The sequence below is a fragment of the Siphateles boraxobius genome, unplaced genomic scaffold (genome assembly GCF_051911475.1).
Source record: "Siphateles boraxobius isolate OS27281-9 unplaced genomic scaffold, OSU_SipBor_1 16, whole genome shotgun sequence".
Taxonomy (NCBI): domain Eukaryota; kingdom Metazoa; phylum Chordata; class Actinopteri; order Cypriniformes; family Leuciscidae; genus Siphateles; species Siphateles boraxobius.
In genome coordinates, this window is record NW_027508766.1 from 19,345,757 (window position 1) to 19,366,187 (window position 20,431).

Below are 20,431 nucleotides of genomic sequence, written 5' to 3' on the forward strand. Positions count from 1 at the left end.
AAACACAACATTATGGTTCCATACTGTCACTGATTGCACATGATTACTGGAGGTTTATATTAGAGAATATAGGAAATAATCCTATTATAGCCACCCTGGTTGCCTTTGAAATCCCTTTTTAGCATGTTGATCTCTGCTTAACTTCCAATGATCTCACCACTATTGAAAAGCTCGATGAAGTCCAGAGCATGCTTCAGTATCGTCCTCATGGACTCAAATACATTGCTTCTCAAAACGCCCTGTGGCTGAGGGCCCACTTCAAGACCTGCAATAGAAACACATCTATATAAGTCAGTGGTTCTCAACTGGTGGGTCCCAACAAAGGGTCATGTGTCTATTCTGATTGGATAACAGACAGAGGTGCAACTGTTACGGTAACACTTTACAAGAAGGGTGCACTAATAAGCATTAATTCATGCTTAACTAATGCACAAATAATTATGAGTTTATGTATGATTCATGAAGAACTAAACCATTCACTAATTATTACCGCTTCAGACAGAAATAAAGAGTCTATCTGATTAATAGATAAAGTAATATATGAATTGCTATTAATTAAACATTTAATCATATATTACTCCTTAACAAAATATAGTATTAACTAAGTATAAATTAATGTGTTAGCCATAATGGGTCAAAGCCATGCATTTTAACTTCTAAATTGTCTGCTTTAATTAATCATTAGCTAATGATTTGCAAAGATATCATTATGATATGACTTTACTTGTTGAGGCATATGACTATTAACTCATTATTAAGTAATATGGCATTAGGTTTATGGATTCTGACATCCCTATGTACAGTGGAATCCTTGTTGTAAACTGCTTGATATTGAAATCCATGGCTTAGCGTGGATGTCAAAACCAAAATGACATATTACTTACTTAATAATGAGTTAATAGACATGTGCCTCAACATAATCATAACATAATGATATCTTTGCAAATAAACATGCCATGTAAGATGTAGCTTCCATTTTTGCAGTGTAAAGATGACTATTTGTTGATGTTGATAAAATGATATTGGTAACAGTCTATTGTATTCTGAATGAAGTTATTGGTTCAATTAAAGTATTGTAATATTAAACTATTCAGCAGTCCAAATATTAAACAGATTTGGGCTGCTGAATATCCCAGGACTTTGTACTCACCAATTGGGTGTTTGGCCACTGAGCGTGTGGTTGAATACTTCAGCTGTGGGTGTTCATTTAACAATACTGAACAGGTGTGGGGGGCCATAGCTTTCTGTAAGGGGGGAAGAGCACAGGTGTCTGTGTAAAGATGATTTGCTTAAGCCCTTATTTTATGACAATAAGCAAAATCTGGGTATTGGTGCTGTAACGTTTTCCCAAACTTGTTATATGCTGGGGTGCCAGACAGGATTTACAAGATGCACAATTTCAAGTATTTCAAAATTGCCTTTTTTTGGTTAGAGAGAAAAAAAAGGAAAAAAATCCGTTCAATATATGTCCAGCCACAAAACAGGCTACAAAAACTAAACAAAAATATAGCTGCAAGCAGCCATTACCAGGGCCAAGCGCAAGAAGCGGCAACAGATGCCATCATGGGTGGGAGTGGCAGACCAACTGCAGCAAGGAGCAATTAAAGACATTTTAAGAGAATTTTGGCAAAATGGCTGAAAAATCATATATAAAGTAACTTATAAGATGATTTAATGGTTTATCACTTTCAACAAATAGGTGGCGCAGTTACGAAATCGATTTGATGTGGTCAGAGTGAGGTGACAATGACACATACAAAGTTTGGTGTCAAAATGTCAAGGCATTGCAGAGATAAAGACTTAAAGGTGGGGTATGTGATTTGGAAAACGACGGGCAGATTTTGAAAATACACAATTCAAATGGTCCTACCTTCTTTTCTCCAACGCTGGCCTTGACTCCACTCATTTGAAGAACATGGACGCGCAATCATGCACGAGCGAAAACTCAGATGCGCCAGAGATTGTAATGACGATTTACTACTAATCATGGAACCGGCTTTACTGACGATGCGCATGCGGCACGAGCTTTGAGTAGGCGCACGAAGGGGGTCACACGCGCTGGGGGGAGGGGGTGTGGTACGACCGTTTGATTGACGAACTTACTGTCCAATGATTCTAGGTGGTCTTGGAAATGATTGGCTGGAGTTTTTCGAGTCCTGCCCGTTCCACAGATGATTAAATTGCTTAATTTTCATTTCAGTGCTTCTAACTCAGTGGCTGTAAGTGGGTTAGGAATAGGGTTTCATGTTATTTTGAAAAAATGGACAAAAAAGAGAATCACATACCCCACCTTTAATAGTTATTTTGGCAGCATGCTTCAACTTTGCTGCTGCGGTATACGAAAACGGTTTCGTCTATCGTCACGAAATCCATAAGTTTTAGTCGGCATGGTCTGGAGATGATATGATTCGATTTTGGTGAAAATCGGATGGATGGTCTAGGAGAAGTTCGAAAAAGAAGGTTTTGAAAGTAAATAAAGATGGCGGACAGGAAGTTCGTCCAAATACGTCAAACTTGGTATCTATGTTCTCGGCATGACCCAAGGAATCTAGTAAGACCAGTGTCATTACAATAGGCATATTTTGGAAATATAATTTTAACTTTTGACCAAAAGGAGGCGCTGTCTCAAAATCTTTTGAGTACCTTCAGGACATGTGCTGGTGGCAAATTCTGAGTTTCATAATGTTACAGCAATGCATTTGTTAAGTATAGCATTTTACATCACAAAACTGTATTGAAGTCAATGGGAATTTCATGTTTTGTTCTATTATAGCGCCACCAAGAGGCAAAATCTCAAAAAAAAATTAATGTGTCCTTGGAATGAGCCCATACATGTGTGTGCCAAATTTGGTGAAAATATCTCAATTCGCTTTGGAGTTATAGACATTTATATGAAAAAACGCATCAAAAATGACTGACACGTGACTTTGATTTAATTTTACTACCCCTTACCATCAATATTTTGGCATTTGGGCTTCAAATTATTATTAACAAGCTATGGTTCCAAACTTCTGACGGTGGTTTCGTCTCGATTGGACTAACGGTTTCGAAGATATCGGCAAATGTTTTTTAAGCGCTAAATCACAACGCTACACAAACCGTAAGGCAAAACCTAGCATGTTTGGTATCTGTGGACTCGGCAAGGATTCAGGAACCTAACGAGATGACTCCCGTGAAAATAAGTCAACCACAGCCAGAGTTAAAAGCATTTGAAAAATAAAATTTACCACTAGGTGGCGCTGTTTTGAAAATTCTCAGGCTCCTTCAGGGCATCGTACTGATGACCCATACCGAATTTTGTAACAATTCGTTCATGCGTTCAGAAAATACAGCATTTTAGCTCATAATTCAAAATGGCCGACAGCCAAAATGGCCGATCTGGAAAAATTGGATATCAGTCGACTTCACATGATGCCCTGAATCTAACGAGACCACTTTTATGATTTTTGGACAAACCATTCAGAAGTTATAAGCAAAAATAGCCATTTTCTGTATCTCCGGACCAGTAGGTGGCGCTGCGCCAAAACGCAGCATGTAGCCTCAGGCCATGCTTGTGATAACATGTACCAAGTTTGGGCTTAATACGATAAAGCCTTGCGGAGATAAGGCCTTACGTCTGTTTTTGTAAGCGCTACATAAAATTAGTTTATGAGTTTATCAAAATCGGTTAAGCGAATCCACTTGAATTCCATAACTTTTTGTCCCCACTGAAGATGATCTGGTGCGATTTTGGTGAAAATCGGACAAACCGTCTAGGACGAGTTCGAAAAAGTAGGTTTTTTGAACAATTCAAAATGGCGGCCATATTTTTATAACGGAAAATGACGTCATAGGGTGCAATCGAATCGTCATGAGCTCTGGAATCAGAGGAAAAAATAATTTTGTTGATAGGCCTAACGGTTCAAAAGTTATTAGCATAATAAAAGTGAAAATTTGGACAGGTGGTGGCGCTAGAGGCAATGAGTTAGAGACATCAAAATTGGTGTATTTAATGTTGGGACTGTCCTCTATTAGAATGTCAAACCAAAAAAACGTTCCCGGAAACGGTTCTATGGGCTGCCATAGACGCCCAGTCGGAAGAAGAAGAAGAAGAAGAATAATAATAAGAACCGGAACAGATACAATAGGTGCCTCAGCACCTTCGGTGCTTGACCCCTAAATATAGCTGCAAGCAGCCATTACCAGGGCCAAGCGCAAGAAGCGGCAACAGATGCCATCATGGGTGGGATTGGCAGACAAACTGCAGCAAGGAGCAATTAAAGACATTTTAAGAGAATTTTGGCAAAATGGCTGAAAAATCATATATAAAGTAACTTATAAGATGATTTAAAAGTTTATCACTTTCAACAAATAGGTGGCGCAGTTACGAAATCGATTTGATGTGGTCAGAGTGAGGTGACAATGACACATACAAAGTTTGGTGTCAAAATGTCAAGGCATTGCAGAGATAAAGCCTGAATAGTCATGCTGTGGTATACGAAAAATGGATTCGTCTATCAACACAAAATCCATAACTTTTAGTCGGCACGGTCTGGAGAAGATACGATTCGATTTTGGTGAAAATCGGACAAACGGTCTAGGAGGAGTTAGAAAAAGTAAGTATTTAGTGAAAATCAAGACGGCAGACAGGAAGTTTGGCTGACTTTGGCAAAATTGGTATCTTTGTTTGCAGCATTACCCAATGAATCAATTAAGACCAGAGTGATTACAATAGGCAAATTCCTTCAAAAGTTATTAGCATTTTTGGAAATATAATTTTAACTTTTGACCAAAAGAAGGCGCTCTCTCAAAATTTTTTGAGTACCTTCAGGAGATAGTGCTGGTGGCAATTTCTGAGTTTCATAATGTCACAGCAATGCATTTGTTAAGTATAGCATTTTACATCACAAAACTGTATTGTCAATGGGATTTTCATGTTTTGTTCTATTATAGCGCCACCAAGAGGCAAAATCTCACAATTTTTTTCATGTGTCCTTGGAATGAGCCCATACATGTGTGTGCCAAATTTGGTGAAAATATCTCAATTCGCTTCGGAGTTTTAGACATTTATATGAAAAAAAGCATCAAAAATGACTGACACGTGACTTTGATTTGATTTTACTACCCCTTACCATCAATATTTTGCTGTGGTTAAATGGTTCCAAACTTCTGACGGTGGTTTCGTCTCGATCGGACTAACGGTTTCGAAGATATCGGCAAATGTTTTTTAAGCGCTAAATCACAACGCTACACAAACCGTAATGCAAAACCTAGCATGTTTGGTATCTGTCCTTTGTATTTAATGTTGGGACTGTCCTCTATTAGAATGTCAAACCAAAACAACTTTTCCGGAAACGGTTCTATGGGCTCCCATAGACGCCCAGTCGGAATAATAATAATAATAATAATAATAAGAACCGGAACAGATACAATAGGTGCTTCAGCACCTTCGGTGCTTGGCCCCTAATAATAAGAACCGGAACAGATACAATAGGTGCCTCAGCACCTTCGGTGCTTGGCCCCTAATTAATCCAGTTGAAAAGACAATCAGTAATTCCAACAGTAATCCACAGCAAAAATAGTTCAAACAGTCAGTGGGAGAAAAACCGGAGCACGATCCATTAGAATACCGACGATAACACTCGTAACACTCACGGATAAAACAATGAATCGCCATGGGAGTCTTCTAGAGGACCTCCGCGAGGTACACTCAATGCCTCCCGACAGCTGCCGCCATCTTTTTATGAGCGACGCACGTCATCCAGATAAAGGTAACTAGGGGCTGGACTAAAGATGTCGCCATCTTGATTCGGGCACTTAGCCTATCTTATGGTGACTGTAGATTCATATAATATAGAGATTTTTTGATATTTGTGGATAATGATCTCAGAGTTACTTTACAGATGAATGATGACTGATAAATGTAGGACAAGTAAATTTTTCATTGCAATGTATTTATTTATTCCATGATGACATCGTCACACTGCCCCCTCCTTAAGAAAAGCCGGCCATTAAGGTAAGGCGTCAAATCAGATGTCTTCAAATGTCTTTCTCCGTAAATCCAAGAAACTCCTCCTCATCACTGTCCTTATTAAAGATTTCTAGTAATCGACGTTGTTGTTGTGCTTCAAGTTCCTGTGCAGAGGGAAAGCAGGGTTTGAGCCTGGAGACGCGTACCTCTCTTAAGTCTTCTCCAGTGTCCTCCAGGACAATTTCATAGTTCAGAGCTCCTAATTTCCGGACTATCCTCTAGGGCCCTTGCCATTTTGGAGCAATTTTTCCTTAAAAAAAAGTAACTGCCTCGGAATAAGGGTGAGTGCGCATCCAGACTCTGTCCTTCTCCTCAAACACCACTTCTCTCCGATTTTTGTCATAGTTACGTTTTTGACGTTGACAAGCTGAATGTAGTTTCTTCTCAACGTACTCCTTCATTTGATTTAATTCTGTCAATTTTCCATAGCAAGAATCGTCAGGAGACACATTTTGTGGTTGCAATAGCTCATCCATGGGCCATCTGAGTGAGCAATTGAGATTCAACTCTGCTGGGGTTACTCTTGTGGACTCATGGATGGCAGAATTAAGAGCAAACCTGAACCCTGGTAAGAGCTTGTCCCAATTTTTATGATTGTCACTGACATACGAAGCCACCATTGTTTTGAGTGTACGATTCACCCTTTCAGTGAGATTTGTCCGTGGATGGTATGCAGTTGTCATTTTATGTCCGATGTTCCAATTTTTACAGAGCTCCTGGTACACGGAGGAGACAGATTATGATCCTCGATCAGACGATATGTAATCTGGGACCCCCCCCCATCGGGTAAGAATTTCTCTGACAAGTATCTGAGAGACAGTCTCTGCCTGTGGCTTTGTGCAGGCTGAAAAGCTCAACCCAACGAGAATAATAGTCCACTGTAGGGTATGGACAAATCAGACACACTCTAATTATTCATTATATACAAAGGTTTATGAAACTCCAAAACTAACAGCCCAAATGAACGAACACAAGGGCAGAAACAGTGTCATGTTACAGGGCATGATAAGGATTTTACGACCTCCGAGGAATGTGGCCACATGCACAAGAGAGAGACTATGGAAGACCAGACTTTGCTGCATTAATCATAGACTACCTGATCTATAAATGAATATGCATAAAACTGTGAAAGAAACAGTGTAAATGGTTTACTGTCTCGTGTACTATTAGGTATATATTATGGTATGTATCCTGGTATACAACCAACTAACGATCAATGTAACCTCACCTGTATCATGCCTCCTACCTAATTAATCCTGATTTAATGACTCACACTTTGATGTACATCACCTTCTTCTAGAATGCAGTGTGGATTTGTTATAGCTATCTCAGCATTAATGAAGGTATAACCACGCTAGGGACAAAGACACGTAAATCAACTAAGAGCCACTTTCCCTCTCAGACATGTCACCTTTCTGATTGGTCGAGTTCAACCCTTAGGGGAGGATCTTTTCCAGGCTTTATTAGAGACAGTCCACATGTGACCTGCCTCTCTTAGTTCTTTCATCCAGCCGCAACACTGTTCTGGTGATACTGGGGAACCCCCTCCCCCTCCACGGGGGCCCCAGGGCCCAGCAGGCCTCGATCCAACCAGATATGGGCTCAGGCAGGAGAGAGAAGACTCTCTCACAAAGAACCAAGGACAATCTCAGGAGTTTTGGAACAAAGACTCCAACCAACAACGACTCCAATCAACCACTCTTCCTCACTTCTCCTGGGTGCTTGGCGTGGCCTCAACAGGGCCCCAGGCCTTGACCCAAACGAGCCATGCGTTCCTGGAGGAAGAGAACTCTCAACCAACTTCCACTTGACATTGCCGGAACCATCAACGACTTCAATTTTCAACAACTTCAAGAATTGTTCCCACTACAAATGCAAGTATTCAATTCAATGAAATGTGAAAATCAAATTCTGATGGTTCTTCTCATAGTCCCTTTTTCCGGTTTCCAATTTAATCCTATCACCAACCTATTTCTGTATTTCTGTATATATGTGTGTTTAGTTTATTCATGTTTATGATTTAGTTAATAAAACTTATGCACTTTATGTATTTGGTTCTGATTTGCTTACAATACGAAGTCACTTTACGGTTTTTGTTCTTGCCACATGCTCAAAACGCTGTACATACTAAGAAATAATTATTCTTCTGTGGCCAGGGAAGATACCCTTTTCTTAGAATAAATTAATAATCAAAAGAGTTTGTTGGACGAACTGATTAATTGATTGTAATATTAATTTAGCCATGTCAAATTAATCCAAATAACTGACACAAATATTCATAATTAATCATAAGTTATTATTGATTATTAATATTTCATATAGCTAGGTTCCTTACACCACAAAAACTATCTGAAAAATATTCCCAGATGAGCTCCTGGGGAATTAACCTATTAAATCCACTCCCAGCATTTCCCATGGACGTTGTACAATGGTTTGTTGCAAGGTGCCGGGAAGTCAACGACATTCAGGTTTGTAACGCTGACAAATGTGACAGTTTTGCACAAACTCTTTGACATCATGGTTCAAGTTAAGCCAGTACACCAAAGCTTGCAATCTTTTGAATGTTTTGAATCTGCCAAGATGACCAGCAAGAGGCTCTTCATGAAGACACTGGAGTAGTTGAGATCGGAGAGTTTTGGTATGTAAACTTGGTACACAATTTTGTGTGGAAACTTTACAATTCTGTAGACTTTATCCTCTAATATGGAAAATTTTGTAGAGGAATTGACAGTGATTTCTCCTGATTCAACTATTTGTTCGTACAGATGGTGAATGTCTGGATCTGCTTTCCAGATGTCATGATCGGTGATTGGCAGATCTTGTTTTCTCAGATTTCACCTTTAACTTCAGAGATAGAGCAGTGGAACAAGTCAGAAGGCTCGGTTCATTGATGTCCACAGGGGCTCGGGACAAAGCATCAGGAACTGTATTATATTTCCCCTTCCTATACTCCACTGTGAAGTTAAATTCCTAGAGTAAAGAGCCCACCGAATTAGACAAGTGTTAGGTTTCTGTGTTTTGAAGTGGCAAAATTGTCACAATGTGGCCAAGAAACTTCAGAGAAGTACGGAAGAAATGAGTTTTCTTCATATCAACAGTCAGGTTGGCCTCTTTCAATTTATCCAAAACAGCATGGATATCCTGGAAGTGCAGTTCCATCGATGAAGAGTAGATAATTATATCATCCAAATAGACAAAACAGTTCTTTCGCTGTAGCTCTCCCATGACTCTTTCCATCAACCGCTGGAAGGGCGCAGGTGCATTTTTGAGGCCAAAAGCCATGACCTTGAAATTGAATAGCCCCTGACTGCAAATGAAGGCAGTTTTATCTTGACTCTCCTCTTCCATTCGAACCTGCCAATATCCACTGTTTAGGTCCAGGGTGGAAAAAACGACAGCACCACTCAAGGACTCAAGAATTTCTTGGATGGTAGGAAGCGGACAGGCATCTGATTGAGAGACTGAATTTACCTTTCCGTAGTCCACACAGAAATGGTATCCACCAGTTTTCTTGGGAATCAATACCACGGGAGAAGACCATGCTGAGGAGGAAGGCTCAATGACATCAGCAGCTAACATCTCATCAATGAGCTGATAACCTTCTGCTTCGTAGGAGAAACACGATAAGGCTTTTGTCTTATAGGAACATCTTGGGTAACATAAACTCTGTGTGTCAAAACACTTGTTTTACCCAAAACATCTGTGCAGACATCGGAATTCTATTTGAGTTGTTTTAGAAAACGTTCCCTTCCTCTTTCATTTAGGCAGGTGTAACCCATGACACGTGATAACTACTTTGCGTCAAACTTTACTAACAGACCAGTGGGCTCAAAAGATTTAGGTTCGTCCGAGGAGAGAGATAATGCAGCAGCAGTGAACACTCAGACAACAAGTTAAGGTAAGAACAAGTTTGAATTTTATATTTTATATTGAAACAATATAAAATTAAGAGATTAATACAGAAGTTTTTTTTTCTCAAGGTTGTTGATTTTACCCCTCTCTTCCTTTCAAGGTTTTATGGCTGTTTCTCGTTGTTAAGGTAAGTGGATATTTCTCTTTAGTTTTTAAACCATTTAATTGGCTTATTTTCTTTATTTTGATACCTTGTTGTTAGATTGTAATGATAATTAATCACCTATTTGAACATGGACTCGTATAACCTAACACAAATGTAAATAAAAAATAGAAAAGTTAAACAAAAAAAACAAAACAAAATTATGTTCACTCTGAACGTAAAAATCACAGAATTGTCCAAAAGTCTGATGTTTCTCAATGAACAGATCAGTTCATTAACTCAGACCCAAAAGTTCATGAGGTACTTAATTCAGTCGTCCAATTCTGTCCTGGGTTGAACAGAATGAATTGATGTATGATTCTAATCCTATCGTTCGAAGATGAGCAAGTTCAATTTCAGTTTCTCTTTCAACAGGAAATCAAAGGATTTGTGCGCTCGTGCTGCCGTTTGCTTGAACTGAGGCGCTACAGTGATCGAGCAGAAAGAGATCGCGACAGCTCGAGAGACGTCTATGGTCTCACTCCAGTCTATATTAAATTAGCCAATTGTTATTGTGAAATTTATTGTGCTTGCAATTTATGACTGTATAGGCTGTGAGAGTTTATGCCTTCGGGAGGGGCGGATGTGCGCGTGCGCGAGTCATTCAGAACAAAAGACAAAATAGCAAAACAGAACTTGGCAAAATAATCGTTTTTACTGGATAAATTTGGGGACATCATTTACGCATATGGAAGTGAGAGGTTTGGTGTGGAAAAAAGGAAGGAAAAAGTACAAACTACTCCTGGATTGTCTAGACGGCAGCAGAAAATTGAAGGGTTAGTTAGAGAAAGGAGACAGCTAAGGAAGCAATGGAAAAGAGCGGAACAAAGTCAGAAGGAGGGACTCAATCTCTTACAAAGGGCCATAAAAGATAAGCTTGCAACATTACGCAGAGCTGAGCGCCTACGGAAACGCTACAAAAAGAAGGAACGTGCGAGGGCTAATTTCTATAAAGATCCATTCAAATTCATAAAGAAGTTATTCACCAGTGAGAAGAATGGCACTTTAAAAGCATCTAGGGTTGAGCTAGAGAGATATTTGGAGGAAACGCATACAGATGCAAAAAGGCATGAGCCTATGTCAATTCCGTCAGACATCCCACCTGTCAATCAACCAGAATACCAAATGGAGGTCTGTGCACCTAAGTGGAAAGAGATAGAGCAGGTTGTGAGAAAGGCAAGGGCTTCATCATCTCCAGGGCCTAATGGAGTTCCGTACAGAGTGTACAAGAGTGCTTCAGGAGTTCTAAGGATTCTTTGGAAATTGATAAAAGTGGCTTGGGAAAAGCAGGTTGTACCTAGATCATGGCGCCGAGCAGGGGGAGTCTTTATACCCAAAGAAAAAGATGCTACAAGCATCAGTCAGTTTCGCCCTATTTCACTATTAAACGTCGAAGGCAAAATTTTCTTCAGCATTATTGCTCAGAGATTGTCAACCTACCTATTAAAGAATGGCTTCATTGACACTTCAGTTCAAAAAGCGGGCATTCCAGGATTCTCAGGATGCTTAGAACATATCAGTGTTATCTGGCAACGAATACAATCAGCTAAAAAGGAGAGGAAGGAGCTCCACGTGACATTCCTGGATTTGGCTAATGCATATGGTTCAGTGCCACATGAGCTTCTTTGGGCATCATTTGATTTTTTCAGGGTACCGATGTCGATAACAAATTTAGTGAAAGCCTATTTTGGAGATTTGCAATTTAGTTTCTCAACTCCAGAATTCAGCACTACATGGCAATGCTTAGAGGTTGGAATAATGGCAGGATGCACCATTTCTCCACTGGCTTTTACCATGGCAATGGAAGTAATCATTAGGGCATCAAAATGGGTAGTAGGAGGAGAGCGCTTGGCTTCTGGGATGCGACTACCACCAATCAGAGCATACATGGATGACATGACAACCATGACTACAACGGTAGCCTGCACTAATCGGTTATTGGGGAAGTTAACAGATAATATTGAATGGGCACGAATGCAATTTAAGCCCTCTAAATCAAGGAGCATCTCAATAGTTAAAGGCAAGGTAGTAGATAAAATATTCTTCATTAATGGTGAGGCAATACCAACAGTTTCTCAGAAGCCAGTGAAGAGTCTAGGGAGATGGTACGATGGGGATCTAAAGGACACAGTTCGAGTGGGAGAAGTTAGACGACAAGCAGTGGAAGGGTTGAAGAGCATAAACAGCTGTGCTCTACCAGGCAAACTAAAACTCTGGTGCTTTCAGTTTGGTCTACTGCCAAGGTTGCTGTGGCCACTGACTGTGTACGAGGTTTCTTTGACAACAGTGGATAAGCTGGAAGCGTTAATAAGTTCATACATCAGGAAATGGTTGGGAGTTCCACGCTGCCTCAGCAGAGTGGGAGTTTATAGTAAAGGAGTATTGCAGCTGCCAGTCTCTGCTTTAACCGAGGAGTTTAAGTGTGCCAAGGTCAGACTGGAAATTACTTTAGCAGAGTCACGCGACAAATGTGTAAGGGAGGCAGCCCCTGTGGTAAAAACTGGTAGAAAGTGGTCAGCAAAGAAATCTGTAGTAGAGGCAAAGGCTGACCTTCAAATTGGGGATATCGTGGGACAGGTACAGCATGGAAGAGGGGGTTTTGGGCTCAGTTTAGCTCCTCCTAAATGGCAAAAGGCAGGCCCAGCTCAAAGGAGGAAGCTGGTAGTCAACGAGGTGTGAAAGCAGGAGGAGAGGATGAGATGTATAAAGGCCATTTCCCAGGCCAAGCAGGGAGAGTGGATGAGATGGGAGAGTGTAAAAAAAAATGGGCTGGCAAGACCTTTGGTCAATGGAAGAGAGTAGGATCAGTTTCCTTATTAGGTCAACATATTATGTTCTCCCATCACCGCAGAACCTAAACCTCTGGGTAGGAGAGGATCCCTCTTGTCCTTTGTGTTCATCACCTGCCACATTAAGGCACATTTTGACAGGATGTAAGGTGGCTCTTAGCCAAGGTCGGTTTACTTGGCGCCATGACCAAGTATTGCGATGTTTGGCTTTAGCATTGGAAGGCAAGCGTAGTATGACCAATAAGTTGCCGCCTGTTCTAGCAAAACATTACACACAGAAGACAATATTCCTCCGCCCAGGCGAGCAACCACCAAGAAAAGGTGCTAACACCAATTCTCGCCCAGGACAACTGGAAGCTGCTAGGGACTGGAAGATGCTGGCTGATCTTGATCAACGGCTTATTTTTCCACCTGAGATTGCCACCACTAACCTACGACCAGATATTGTTTTGTGGTCTGGATCAGCACGCATTGTTCAACTGATAGAGTTAACAGTGCCATGGGAGGATGCGGTAGATGAGGCATATGAGAGGAAGAAATTGCGGTATGCTCATCTGGCCACTGAAGCAGAACAGCGAGGATGGAGAGTCCAGGTTTATCCAGTGGAAGTGGGTTGTCGAGGTTTTGTGGCACACTCTACAACCCGGTTTCTCAGAGACGTCGGATTCAGTGGTCAAGAGTTGCGTTGCACAGTAAAGAACTTATCTGAAGCAGCAAAAAGGAGCAGCAACTGGCTGTGGTTGAGACGGAAAGATTCTAGCTGGCTGAGTACGGGCCGCCATGCTACGGTTTCGTAGAATTCTTGAAAACTTGTATTTACAGTCATTACGTTCCTGTGTATATTGCGTGAATGACGGGATGTTGGGCAGATATTGTGTTTTGCGGTAGGTGGTATGCCATACGAAACCGTTGCCACTGAAACTGCATATTAACGCACCAGTGGGGCTCGACAGCCTTAGTCAAACGGGTTGGCGCGTATGGTTGGGTTGCGGAGAGATTGTGAGATTCTGGTTAGGTCTCAGCAGCACTGTTGGTTTATTTGTAGAGGTTGTATAGCATTTACAGTCATTACGTTCCTCTGTATATTGCGTGAATGACGGGTGGTTGGGCAGATATTGTGATTTGCGGTAGGTGGTATGCCATACGGAACCGTTGCCACTGAAACTGCATATTAACGCACCAGTGGGGCTCGACAGCCTTAGTCAAACGGGTTGGCGCGTATGGTTGGGTTGCGGAGACATTGTGAGATTGTGGTTAGGTCTCAGCAGCAAGAGGGAAGTAGAGGTCAGTAAGCTGGGCTGAGTTGAGTGGGGGACGGAGGGGGTGACTCTGGGACGCCAGAGTCACTGTCGAGCCCTCTTTAGGTGTCGTGGGCTAGTCGACGAAACACTGAGGACGGAAGGTGCCCACTTGAAGACCCTAGAGATGTTCCCTACTCCGCTCAATCCAGAGGGTTGTTATGGGGGGACCGCACTGTGGTTGCAGCCGTTGTGTGTGCTGACGCGCAAATACACTATTAACACCAGACAGAAGGAGATTCACGTCACCAGATGGAAAGAAGCGTAAATGGATGGAGAAGCATAGGTTACTGTAAAGCTACGTCTTAGTTGGTGCTTATCTTGGCGAAAGCCGGGTACAAATCAGCATGCAGTTTTAACATCTACTCTCGTGTAATGGAAATCAATTGTACTATTTTGGAGATCGTTGGGAGCCGAAATTGAAATCAAAATTCGATTAATTGCACAGCCCTACTTAGCAGATATCATAGCTTACTGAAAAGCACTGCGGGAGTTTTTCAGCATTTCATAAGAAATTTGTAACATCACTTTTCCATTTACGTTCTGCTCTTCTACATGCTCGCCTCAGAGAGCGGATGGTATCATTGAGCCATGGTTCAGTCTTAGATTTTGACTTCTTAGCTTTTAAAGGAGCAGTGGTATTTAAAACCTCAGAGCATACAGTATTAACCAGACTAAGATGTTCTTCAGCAACCAAGTCGGGTAAGGGTGACTCCAGGGACAGAGACAGACACACCTCATTAAAGGAGTTAGTGAATTCATCATGGAAACGAGGAACGATTCAAAGGAACGAGTCCAATGTGCAATAGATGAAATGTGCGATCTTGTAGGACGAAGGGACATAGAAAACATAACAGGCATATGATCAGAGATCAGAGTCTTAAAAACCCCAACATCAGTAATGGAAACGCCATGAGAGAGTACCAGGTCCAAAGTATGTCCATAAGTATGTGTGGGATCTTTCACCCACTGAACCATGTTAAATGAGTCAATGAGATTTAAAAACTCCATTGTTAGAGGAATTGACTGACAGCACACGTGAATATTAAAATCCCCTAGCAGAAGAATATTGCTGTAATTAGTTACAGGGGGGCGATACACCAGCGCTAACAAAACAGGATCGTCGAATTCCAGTCTGTATTCGACTGGAAGCTGAATGAAGCTGTACTTCAAAGCTACTGTAGAATGTAGACGGAACAGAGTGACAGTAGCTACTAAAAGTGTTCTTTTAAATTACCGCTAGACCACCTCCGCGGCCAGAAGAGCGGGGAGAGTTAAAGAATGTGCAGCCTTCCGGAATCAACTCAGCAAAAGGACTTAAATCACCAACCTTCATCCAAGTTTCTGTGATGCACATAAAATCCAATCCGTGGGTAGTGAAAAAGTCATTTAAAATAAACGTCTTATTGACTAGCGATCGAGCATTAATCAGAGCCATCCTGGAAGGTGATACCGTGTCAGAGATCGCGGGAGAGAGGACTCTATTCAAAAAGCGAAGATTCTCAAAAGTAGCTCCACCACGACGAACACGGATAGGAGGGTAGCAGGGGATCATCGAAGGAGAATCCGGGAGATTGGTCCGAAGCCAGCGAACAGGTGGATCGAGCAAACCCCAACCAGCACATCGGCCAACGCCTAGATTCCATGTCGTCATGGAGACGAAGCTGGACGCGTGAGTAGCGTCATTTTCAGTTTGGCAGCAAACCATCCGCTCTTGCCTCCTGCGGCGCTTTCTGCGGGGAACCCCATAAGGCCAACTGCGCAGATATTCTGGAATATCCCAGGTAGAGTTTGGAGAGCAGGATTGTGATCCAGCCACAGAGATTTTTGACTCTGGGTTATATGTGGCAACAAAAGAGTCTCGAATATCCAGAAGTAACTGGCGATCATAAACCAGAAGCGAGTAGCAGTTTGATGCAGATACAAACACAAATATAGCACAGAGAAGCAGAGAGACGTCAGACGGCATGCCACATACACCGGCGCCATCTTGGGAGACACTTTCTGGTTCATATTTTCATTCACATTGAAATGTTGAATGTAGTTGCTGTAATCTGGTATTTGCCACCGGCATTTCCACCACAGTAGAAGCAGATGGTGACGTAATTGTTGGTACAGAAACATTTACTTTCACTGAACTCTGCTGTGATGACTTGAGAGCTTCAATGTCTATAGCTAATTGCTGAAAATGCTGCGTGCACTGGTGGTTCATTCTGTAAATTACTAGGCTATTTGAACTGGTCTGAGCTAGAAAGGTGTTCATTTGTTGAGTATATGTGACCCGTCACAGAAACCAGGGACACAAGTCGGCAGCACAACTTTCGAGCAAAATGAGAAAGAAGACTTTTTTTTCAAAATTGGTGAATTTCAATTTTTTGCAGAATCTGTTAATTGTAATCACGAAGAAGCTTCTCCATGTTTGAGATAGCAGTATTGGAATATTTAAAAGCTTACATTTTGAGGTTGAAATCGGCTTGTTTTCGGAGATTCTAGCATGCAGTAGGGGCGTGGCGTGTCATTGTCTGTGTGTATTTCCATACTGAATAACCCGGCGCTTTTGCCCCCGCCCTCCAAGTGAACCGCATGGCTACTTATTATGCTGTGCTTTGGCCGGCTCTATCTGATATCAAAATTCAATGAAGATGGATGCCGCAAAGATTGTCGCAGACGAGCTGAACCGTCTGGCAGTTACACCGCAAATGTTTTAGCCGCACTTCGTGGGCTCAGGAAACTGAACCGGAGGTATGGGCGCGGCGCGCGCGCCCTCAGTGCTTGAATACAGCGGCTCGGCTCGCTGACAGCGGTGGCTGGCTGTTTCATATGTGACGTCCCGATTGCTTTGAATGGGGAACGTTTTGTGAACAGGGAACAGAGTTAATGGACTGGCAACAATCTCCATAGAACATGAACTGGCACAGAGAATCGAAATAGAGGATGCAGTTAAGACCTTTGCTGCGATGAAGGCCTGCCGTGCGCGTTCTGAAATGTCAGTTAAGCTTCATTTGCTCTTTAGTCGTTATTTAAGATAACGGCAGTGGCTCAGTGGTTCGGCAATAACGGGGCGGCAGTGGCTCTGTGGTTCATGTAGGTTATCTACAAACCGAAAGGTTGGTGGTTCAATCCCCGGTTCCACCTGACCAAGTGTCGAGGTGTCCATGAGCAAGACACCTAACCCCAACTGCTCCTGACGAGCTGGGTGGCGCCTTGCATGGCTGACACCGCCGTCGGTGTATGAATGGGTGAATGTGAGGCAACTATGTAAAGCGCTTTGGTGGCCATTCGGTCTGTGAAAGCGCTATATAAATGCAGTCCATTTACCATTTTTTACCATTTAAGATGCTGAACCTGCTGATGATATAATGTGCTTGCGGACATTTCATTTGTGTGTGTATACGCACATAAGAAAGTGGTGTAAAGAGATTTGCAACAGTAATTTGAGGAGGTGAAATGTGATTATTTGGAAAATTCCTGTCATGACTGCTTAAAGAAAAATGCCAGCAGGCATTTGCCTCCTGCATAAACTTTAATATTGTTGACATTTTGGGCACACGAGCGTTGCGCACTATTTGTGTTATATGTAGGCCTATGGCTTATTGGTCTTTGTGTGTTGTTGCTGGTTTTGCGTTATATGTATATGGCATATTGGTCTTTGTGTGTTGTTGCTGGTTTTGCGTTATATGTATATGGCATATTGGTCTTTGTGTGTTGCTGGTTTTGCATTATATGCAGGCTATATGGCATATTGGTCTTTGTGTGTTGTTGCTGGTACGTTGCAAATAGAAGGGCAGCACAATTGTTTATCGCCTAGTGCGGCAGAAGTGCACTCATTCGAAGTGCAAAAAAAGCTGTAAATCACAGGGGGGAGCTTTACAGGGGGTATGGCTTATCTAAATGAGATGTAAATGAGCCCTATTGTCACCCCCAGCAGCAGAGACAGGTGAGAACTGCACAATCTTTAGAGGTCGTTTTCTCATCTTTGAGCTTTTTTAAGTGCCTACTTTCAAATGGCCACAACTTCTCCAAATATTATCAGATTTCCACATGTTACACATCGTTGGAAAGCTTGGAGATTACACTTTCAGAATCTATGAATAACTCAAAATGCCCCAGAACCGACTTGTGTCCCTAGTTTCCGTGACTGGTCACATATTGATCAGTGGTCTTTTGTATGAGATCCAGAGTATTAGCCATTGGTTCCATGACTGTATTGAAATCGTTCAATACCTCTGCATGATGATTCTTTAGTCGCCAATGCATCATGTTATTAAACTCTTTCCTGAAATGCTCAAACTGGTAACTCATAAGCTGTTTTATTTCTGTTGTTTGTTTCATAGATGCAGTATCCACATTCAAAGTGAAAGTATCTATGGTATTTTTAAAGGAACACTCCACCGTTTTTTTAAATAGGAGGTTGCGATTGCTCAACAGCCTGAGGACGTGAGGATGAGAGCCAATTTTTTCACAGGTAACGTTAACGGCGAATTTTTTTTTCAATCATGTTGTTCATGCTAAACAGGTTGAACTCAACATGAGGTTATAATAGATGAGACAATTTGAACCATACAGCTTCTCAGCATCTATCTTACAACTGAATAAAAACACAGATTCACGTAAGGAAGAGTAATAAAAGACAACTTACATGTGCACTTTTTTCTGCCTGTACTTTGAAAAATCGATGGGACGGCCGTATCCTTCAGACGTAGTACCGTCTTTCTGGTCCTATAAAGCATTTTTCCAACATAGTCCTCCGGTGCAAAATGCTCTTCGCAAACACAATACTGGCTAATTTTGTAGTGAGGTGTTGAAATACAGATATCCAGAGCAGCTTAGCCATCAATTTCTCAGTTCCACATTCGGTGGAATTCTGTGAAACATTACATTCGTGTATGTCCTTTGCTCATTCTCACAACCTTATGCTATGCAGGTAATTACCATGTTTGCTGTAACTAAACACAATCCAAAAGTGAAGATACTCGGTGCAGGTCAGGTCACGCCGGTATGTTGAGGGAAGTTGGGGGATTTCAGGTGTTGCGTGATATGACTGCGCCCAAGTAGCAGTGCTTCGCCTGTGATTCACCCTAATAGATTCCCAAGTCAATATCTGCCTAGGAAATCGCCTAGTCTTAATCTGAATTGCTATTTGTACTCGTTGTGAATACGCAGGCCACAAGAAGTAATTTGTTTGGTTTTTTTTGGATCACTTTTACTCATGACATGTGTAGCGACAATGACTTGTTTTGGGGAAATTATTAGCTTAAATGGGGAATAATATTCATCAGATCATGAATATTCATTGTCTACATACATTAAATTATCCCAAATAGGGAATAGACTAAACCTCACCGTATATGAACAATTAACACGATTGTTCGTATTAATTATTAATATGGGTCGGTAAATTCATATAAATTATGCGAGTAAATTTTGATATGATTCAAGTTCAGTTATCACACAACCTGTCCGTCCAGCGGACGTGGAGGAGAAGACTTCCTTTATCACAATTTACTAGCCGGTACACAACGAAAACACACTTTCCTGTGGCCACAAGGAAGGTTATTTTCGTGTCAGGCACTTTAGATACTTCAATAGTTAAACCAAATAGAGCTTGGAGCTTATATCGACATTTTCAGGGACTTCAAGTATGGAACCATGAGACAGATTCAATTCAAAGGATTATGGAATTTAATAAAACAAGACTAAAGATTACATAAACTACTTAAAATCACGCAGGAGTAAATATGCATAGCAAAACAAACAATTACAACGAAACAGAAAATGATGGCAATACGAAATATTGGAGAGAGAAAGTTAGAGGGTGAGAGAGAGAGAGAGAGAGAGAGAGAGAAATCTTCTCAGGACAGAACAGTTCAAACAGTTACTTCAAAATGAGACCCAAAGGCTTTTTAGGAAGTTCTAGACAACCTTAAAAACAGCATTCTATTTTAGATTATACTTGCATTGATATGGCCCCTTTTGTGCAGCTGGTTTGAAAGGAAACGTAGGCTGAATGTCCGAAGTTTCGTTCGGACGGAGGTAGATGTTGCGATCTCTTCAGCTCGTACGACGGATGCTTAATCTTAAATTCGTTTAGTTCGTGAGTGCACTGAACGAAGGAAAACTATCAACTGAGGTAGATAACGGAAAGAAAACTTAGATTAAAACGAAATTTAGAAAGCAAACGAAGAGCTCCGGTTGGAGTTCTTGTTGAAGAAGGGAACCTCTCTCTGGCGTAGGACTGCTAGCACAGAGGAGACATGGCGCTCCTGGTTTTGAAGGCGCT

The 20,431-nt window shown here is 41.5% G+C and overlaps 1 protein-coding gene across 2 annotated transcripts in view; it reads right to left on the bottom strand.

Moving 5' to 3' along the window:
- Positions 1–20,431, bottom strand: part of aspa (aspartoacylase) — a 135,060-nt gene that overhangs the window by 71,272 nt on the left and 43,357 nt on the right. For both annotated transcript variants that reach the window (XM_077231924.1, XM_077231923.1), the window contains exons 3-4: positions 1,151–1,244; positions 158–265 (exon numbers count right to left, since the gene is read on the bottom strand). In XM_077231924.1, the coding sequence (XP_077088039.1) occupies positions 158–265; positions 1,151–1,244 (202 nt within the window). The remainder of the gene's footprint in view (positions 1–157; positions 266–1,150; positions 1,245–20,431) is intronic.